This window comes from Penaeus japonicus, unplaced genomic scaffold, assembly GCF_977035675.1.
Source record: "Penaeus japonicus unplaced genomic scaffold, GWHDUDI00000001_assembly GWHDUDI00000011, whole genome shotgun sequence".
NCBI classification, from domain to species: Eukaryota; Metazoa; Arthropoda; class Malacostraca; order Decapoda; family Penaeidae; genus Penaeus; species Penaeus japonicus.
Window position 1 is genome coordinate 33,873,730 of NW_028234413.1, and position 8,116 is coordinate 33,881,845.

The 8,116-nt window shown below is 50.5% G+C and overlaps 1 protein-coding gene across 1 annotated transcript in view; it reads left to right on the forward strand.

The window, feature by feature from the left end:
• The first annotated feature begins 973 nt into the window (after positions 1-973).
• The window catches only part of LOC122262447 (heterogeneous nuclear ribonucleoprotein K-like), a 73,218-nt gene continuing 66,075 nt past the window's right edge, over positions 974-8,116 (forward strand). Inside the window, 1 exon segment of the mRNA XM_086541969.1 lies at positions 974-1,778. Within this exon segment, the coding sequence (XP_086398095.1) occupies positions 989-1,778 (790 nt within the window). The 5' untranslated portion in view covers positions 974-988.

Consider the following 8,116-nt stretch of genomic DNA (forward strand, 5'->3'; position numbering starts at 1 on the left):
AGCCTAGATGGAAGATGCATAAGGCTGTTGAGGTAGTCGGCGAGAAAGACGGGAGAGAGGGGGAGGGAGGGTGCTTGGAAGGGAGGGGAGGGAGAGGGCGCGGGGCACGCTAGGGCATGGGTATGGGAGGGTACAAGAGGGTGGAGTGCAAGGGGCGCTTGATCAGTTCCTCGACCACCTTCGCCGCTCTCGCTGGTGTTCTCCCTCTCCCTCTTTCACTCTCACTCGCTTCTCCTGCTCATCAACTCTCTTGCCCTCCCGCCCACGACCCTGTCCTTCCTCACACCTCGCACGCCCGCCCGTCCAACCGCCCACCTTGGCCGCCCTTCACCCTCGGTCGCGTCAGGGGAACCGCAGGCCTTGGGAGACCACGGGTCGGATAGGCGGGTATCTTTAAGTCGAAGCGAAACAGGGGCGTTGCAGTCTTCGCAACGCCCTCAGGGCAGCGCCACGTCCCACGCCCTGGTTTCGCTGACCCCTGTTATTGCGGCCACGCCCATTCCGCCACAGACCTTGCTACTGCGGCTGCCGCCACGAGCCGCAGGATGCCGCGTGTGCAGTGACCGCCGTCCTACACTTTCACGTTGCGCTCTGGGATGTGCTAGGACCAGAGGCGCGGAGAGCCACCGTGGCTTCCACTTAGCTTGGAGACGGAGTGCCACGGACGTCAGCGGAGGCCGAGGGTGGCGCGATAACCCAGGTGACAGATCCTTCCGGTAGGAGTGTGCATATCCCGTAGTGCCGACGGCGAGTGCCATGGGAGTGCAGTGACGATTAGGCTCTGAGTGAGAGCCCGACTGTGCCGGTGCCCCACAGCACCTGCGGGTAGAGTGCTCGCCGCGGAGTGCCTCGAAAGTGCCAGGCGGTCACACACACGCTTACTTACACGCCTGCCAGACCTGAAGAGGGAGTCAGGGTTGGTGTGATTTTGTAGTTGTTGTTTCTGTGCTCTTATTGTTGTTGTTGTCGTTGTTGGTGCGAGCGGGGCATGAGCGAGCAGGTGGCGACGGGGGACGGCGGTGGAGGGACCTGGGGAGTCAACCTGGCGGCCATGCACGGCGCCTGCACGCCCGCACACCACGCCCACCACCCGCTCTACGCCGCTGACGCCGCCCACGTTAGCACGGGCAGTGTGACATGCAACACTGCGACCGCGCCCGGCCCTACCATGACCTACAGTGTGCCGCCACCGCCCTTATGCCCGCACGCGCCCCCACCCGACGCGTGCCCCGCCTGCGCCCTCTGTGCCGCACGCGACCACCCACCGCCCGCCCACTACCACCGCGGCACGCCCATCCCGCCCGCGAGTGCGGAGGAGGCCCGGACGCTTGCCTTGCAGCTTCGGGCGGCTGCCATTCTCAACAAGAGCGAGTTGGCTGTTCCTGTGGCCGCTTTCCACCTCTCTGTGCCGCCCCCATCCACAACCGCGCCCACGCCCGCGCTTGCCCTCCCGCCACCCGCCTTTCCCTACCCCCCGCCTACACCCAACAGCACACCCTACGAAGACACAGTGGGCGTGTACGCCGTGTGCGAGGGTAACTTCTTCGATGGCCACGGCGGCGGCCCTGGCTCACCCTCCTGCCCCTTCCACCCGCCGCCCACCCCCATGCCCGCGCTCGCGACCGCATCCAGCACCAGCCCCCTCACCGCCCCCGCCTCCCCCTGCCCCTCCATCTCCTCTACCTCCGCCTCCACCCTGGCGCTCGGCTCCGCCACGGCCTCCACCTCCATCTCCGCCCCCGACGGCGCCCTTGACCCGCCGCCCTCGTCCTCCTCAGGTCAGTTTTGTCTTGCGGCTCTGGACGGTCAAGGCACTCGACCCCCATCCCCATCCCCTCCCCACCCTCCCCTCCCCTCCCACCCCCTCTTCTATTGCAGCCGCGTCTTGTGGAAGAGGAAGAGGAAGATCCCAAAGTTAATTGGCCCAAAAGAGGGAGGGGAAAGTGGTCGTCGCCATTTTGGTTTTTATTTCCTTTTTTTATGATTATGTATTCCACATTTGTTGTAGACAAGATGAGTTTCCATGTTGTTGCTATTGTTCTATTTAGCGTCCTGTCGCATTTTGTGATATAAGGGAATACGACCCCCTTCCCAATCTCTCCCTCTGTTCTCGCTATTTAACTTATTTGATTCTCCTCCCTTGTCTTCCTTCCCCCTTCCCCGCCCATGGAACGATAACAGAAATCCACCGCAAAGTAACACTCACTTCACTGTTACATATATATTTCCTCTCTCACTGTTACTTTATCCAGACACTGTGTTTTCCCATATAGTGTTGCCCCACCCATCGCTCCGCCCACTGACCCGCCCCCTTTTGCCCAGATAGCAAACCTCTTCTTTTTTCTTTTTCTTTTTCTTGCCATAGTTTTCCAAAGTTTTGACGGGCATGTGCGCGTGTATACGTTTGCTTGCTGTCGTGATTGTGTATGTATACTTACACATATGGGTCTGCTTTGTGTGTGTGTGTGTGTGTGTGTGTGTGTGTGTGTGTGTGTGTGTTTCGTGTCATTGTGTAAGTATATTTATATATGCGCATTTAAGTGAGTGAGTGAGAGGGTCGCACATGCCTGCCACTATGTATAGATAATTAGTTTTCAGGTGAGTGCAGCAGCGTGTGGAGAGGCAAGGAAGCCAAGCCGAGTTTCCGTGCCGGTGCCACGGTAGGTCATTGCTGCTGTGAGGCTGTGCTCGTGTGTGTCAGTGTTCACCCCCTCCCTCCCCCCCTCCCTCTCTCCTACCCACATTTTGCTGTGTGAGGGATTTTTTTTCTCTCATTCCCCTCCCTCCCCCTTTTTCGCTGTGTTCACCCACCCTCACCCTTCTTTTAGTGGATAAGGATAGAGGGTATTTACTCCCCCTCTCCCTCCTTTTGGGATGCTGTGTTCCTGAGGACTGCTGTGGCTGTGGACGCACCTTCCTGCGTCTTGGTGCTGTCATAATCACGTTTTCTTTTATAAAAGTTTTTTTGTGTGTTATTTGAAGGTGATGATTGCAATGCCTTAATAACATATTTCGGGCATGATGGTGATTATTGTTTCCTTTTTTATTTGCCATCTGGGACACTTGCCCAATTTAATCAATTATTTGATTAATTTAATTTAATTTAACTTCTGATTTGTGTGCCATTCGAAGACTTATTGGTTGCCGTTTCTTTTTCATCATATTTTATTTTGGTGGTGATTTTTGTGATGCACGACTTGGTGTTGTATTGTTTTATGTTGTGTCCACTGGTTGTAATGGGACACATGTAAGGTATCTAGATACAGGGATGTCTTGATGTATTCCCTCAGACAGTGTCTCCTCATAGATAGATAGCTTACCTGTGTCCGTGGAGTCATGGCGAGTGACTCTGATTCGCTCTTTGGCTGTTTTTTTTTTTTTTTTTTTTTCTTACATAAAGGAGCATAAAATAAGATATCATCAAATCCTTCAAATGCAACTTTTTAAGGTGTTGACATTTCGTGTCTTTATTATATATTTATTCGTCTATTATCTTTATTCTTATTCTTATTTTCTGTGTGCGTGTTTGTGCGTGCGTTCGTGTCCGCGCTAATTTGTGTGTGCGTGTGTTTGTGTGTGGACGTGATGAGTTGGGCCGTCGCCGCCGAAGGAGCGGTCGCGGTGGCCGGAATAATTATACCAAGCTTCGCCATCACCCAAGGCTTCCCTCGCTAATGACGCTTACCTTGAGTCGCCGCCAACCCAGCCGCGACCCACGGGCCTCTGTGTGCCCGCCCTACCCAGTCTTTTCCTTGCCCTCCCTTCTCTTCCTTTCCCCATCCCCTTCCCCTTCACTTCTCCTTCCCTTCTCCTCTCTGCTACATTGTATTATGTTCTTTTAAGGTCATTATTCCCCTCTTTCCATGTATTTTTAGCGATTGTTTGTCTTTCTTGTAGATTTTTATCCGTGCAACTTTATTTATCTTCTCTTCCCCCTTCTTTTCCCTTCTTCTTCCCTCCCCTCCCTCCCGTTCCCTCCCTTTCTATTCCATCCATTCCCACCGCCTCTTTTGCTTTCCCTTCACTTTCGCCTTTACCTGTCATTCCCTTCCATTCCCTCCCCTCCTCTCCCTTCCCATCATCTTCTTTTCCATTCCCTTTCCCTTCCCCTTCTCCTTTTCCTTCCCTTGCACCAGCACCAAGCAGACGTGAGATCCCTCCCCCTCACCTCCGTCCTCTGTGTCCCCAATACCTTCCATGTTGTCTTTGGATCGCCTAATCTACACATTTACGGAACCACCTCATCTCCCTCCTCTGCCCCCTTCATCTCTTTTTCCTCCTCTTCCTCCTGATCTCCTCCTCCCCACCCTCCTTCTCCTCCCTGCCTCTTATTTTTCCTCCTCCTCCTCCTCCTCCTCCCCCCCTTCCTCCTTCTCCCCTACCTCCTCCTCCCCCCCTTCCTCCTTCTCCCCTACCTCCTCCTCCTCCTCCTCCCCCCCCTACCCCCTCCTCCTCCTCCCCCCTACCTCCTCCTCCTCCTCCCCCCTACCTCCTTCTCCTCCCCCCCCTACCTCCTCCTCCTCTACCTCCTCCCCCTCTACCTCCTCCCCCCCTACCTCCTCCCACCTCTTCCTCCCACCTCTTCCCACCCTCACGCCCACTTCACCCATTCTCGGATCGGTTGCTATCTGTCAGTGTCTTCATATACCTTTTATGATGACCGTCCCGTTGTTTTTAAAGTGTCAGGAGCTTTGGCATTAGAGTCTGGAGACTGGGATTTTTTTTGGTTAAGGCTTTGCATGTGATAAGGCGCCTGCTTGCTCTCCCAGGTATGGTGTCCCTGGCACTGTGCCTCGATGCGACAAATCGTATAATGTGACGGATGATGGGCAGTCGATGAACAAGACATGATGTTAAAACTAGGTCGCTGCTTACGGCCAAGCCAACGGACTAGTTTACTATAGTTTGTCCGGCTAACGGTGCGACTCAGTTTTCTATTTTAGGCGGGAGCGTAATACAGAAAACGAACGCGAGCGAAGATCGCAGGGGTGACTAACTAAAGTTTGGGATTCGTTTTGGCGGCTTTCTACAACTCCCCCTCTAGCCTAGTGTTTGTATTTCTTTTTTGTCTATTACTCACATGATAATATTCGCAGTGTAAAGGTTAATTAACCTTGGTGTTGTACAATTCCCCTATAATGACCATAAGAAAGGTATTTATGCAAGGAAGGGGGTCCTGTCTGGCTATCCTTGTTAGTGGCGACATAGCTCGAATGTAACAATGGTTTATTTGTTTTAACATCTAAGTAAACGTTCGTGCGTGCCAACCGTTTGTTTGTATATGCTAATGTAGGAATAATTAGCTGGGGGAGCCAAGGGTCGAGAGAGGGACGGGCGAGCAAGAGATAGTTGTATGACATGGCTTCGGGAAGTAATAGACGAAGCAAGAAGGAAAGAAAAGGAGAAGAGGGAACAGTTTGTGTGGGAAGCATTGACCTTGGCATGCGAAGGGGAGAGGGGGAGAGGGAGAGAGGGAGGTAGAGAGGCAGAAGGGGGGAATCGAACTTCGAACTTTAGGAAAGGGAGGAGGAGGAGGGGGAAAAGGGGGGGAAGGGAGGGGGGCGAGAGTGACCTTGCTGCATGCGAGGAAGCAAAGAGACAAGGAATGAGCGTAATAATAGTATGCATGGGTGTTGCTTTGTCTCCTTTAGGGGGAGGGGGTAGGGGGTAGGGAAGGTGAGTGGAGGCAGAAGGAAGGGGGGAGAACTGTGTTACAGTGTACCATGCTGGAATCAATACGGCACACGACCCTGCACGTCCGCTTATCCGTCTGTCTGTCATGCAATAAACCTGGCAGTACCCTGGCTGACTGCCGCGCTCCCTGTCATCTGCCTGGCGTCGAGTTCGTCGCCGTTTGACTGTTTGTCTGTCGGTCTGCCGGTTGCCGGTCTGACTGTCTGTCCATGGGGCTGCCTGTCAATCTGTTGGTCTGTCGGGCGGTCTGTCTCCCCCTCTGTTTACCTTTCTGTTTGTCTATCGATATCTGTCTCTTTCGGTCTCTGCCCGCTGCGTATACCGTTAGGATAGGGTCTGTTATAGTTCGTGCGGCCAGGGGAGTCATGAAGATTACGGTATTTTCACGATAAAGCGCGATCAACAATGATAATTACGAGGGAGGGAAACGCAGTAAAGATCAACATTGCAATGATAGTAACGATATTGGATATGGTGATAATGATGGTAGTCATGGGAATTACGCCAGGCGTCATGGGAAACGTGAAATATATGGTTTGGTAATGATTGTAATTCAGATACTTTGATAATATGTATGGTAGTTTTTATTACTGCGGTTGTTATTATCTAATTATTGGGATTATCATAGTTTTGGCTTGTTTTTTTCTCTTTTGTATGTATGATGGTTGATAGATAGATAGATAGATAAACGCAGTGAAATACCTACCTCATTTTGAGCGTGCAAAACGAGGTTGTGTTTAGCGCTTCAAGGAGAGACAGTTAGCTATACTTAGTGGTAATATTCTTAGCGGGAAATGATCATGGAAATCGCCGCGCCTCTATGGTGTGTGCGAGTCCTGCTGCAGCTGCTCTCTGCCGGGTGCTGAAGGGGGTCTTTTGGAACTTAATTGTTGTTGTCGCTATGGTGATGATTATTGCTATCAGTATAATTGTTATTGTTGTTGTTGTTGTTATTATTATTATTATTATTATTACTATTATTATTATTATTATTATTATTATTATTATTATTACGATTATGATTGTTATCAATATTCTCACTGCTGGTATTGATACTAATATTATGATTATCATCGTCGTAGATGACACCCCTCCACCCTCATCCCCACCCCCAGAAAACTAGCATTAATTATAATCAAAATGTCGCTCGCATTCAAAAACTCTATGCGTGATTAAAAAAGAGAATTATATATATATATATATATATATATATATATATATATATATATATATGAAATAAAAAGGAACAAGACCCGGCGTTGTCAGGCGATGTGGTTGGCGTCAGGATGGCAACCTGTGTGTTGGCTGTTGGCAGGCGGTATCGTGTGGATGTGGATATGAACGTGGATGTAGCCTTGGGCGTGGATGTGGATGTGGGCTGTAGGCGAGACGGCGAGGAGGCGAGCTTGCCACTTAAAGAAAAGATCGATCAGCCATTAAAGTTTTAGGAGTGGCGAGCGAGCGAGTGAGCGGGCGGTGCGGTATGGGGTGGGGGGGGGAAGGTAATGGGAGAGGGGGGGACGGTCTACTGGTAACTGGTAACTAGTAACGTGTGACTGGTGATTGGTAGATAGTGACTAGTGAGTGATAGCTCATAACTGATTAGTGGTAGGTATTGACTGGTGGCTGGTAGCTGTTAACTCGCGATTAGTGATTAGGGAAAAGGAATCAGAGGTGGGTAACTAGTAACTAGTAATTTGGGATTTATAATTAGTGATTAGTGAATAATGATCGTTAATTGGTGATTGGAGGTTTGGAATTGTTACTTATTGATTGGTAACAAATGACTGGAGACTCATGAGTGGTAACTACCGACTGTTGATCGGTGATTGGGACACAGTAATGAGTGACTGGTGACTGGTAACTGACTGGTAACCCCTAACCGGTAACATGGGAGATGGGGGGCTGGGGGTGGGGGGTAGAGAGTGTTTTTCATACATTTTATTTTTATTAAGATATTACTACTTCTTTACTCTGTTTTTATTGTTATTTTGACTTGTCATTGCTGATTATTTTGCAATTGCTTTTATGGCCATTACCACAACTTTGGTTCAGAGATCAAGAAGGTTTTGTTATGAGTTGTTGATTATTGTTGTAGCAGGTGGTCTCTTTTCCTTAATTGGATAATTAGTTTATTCCCTTGAATTATTCCCTTCCATTTATTCCCCTTAGTTTAGAGGGATTTTTGTTTATTCTATCCGCTGTAGCGACGTATCGATGTGTTTTTCTCTTCCGTCGATGCCTTGTGGACGATCGATGCTTTTTGTGCCTTGTTATTGTAGACATTCCCCTCGCCCTCCCTACCTACGTTCTCCGTTCCCCCATTTCGCTCCCCTCCCCCTACCCTGTACGTTCTCATTCCCCCTTTTCAGCTCTCTCTCTCTCTCTCTCTCTCTCTCTCTCTCTCTCTCTCTCTCTCTCT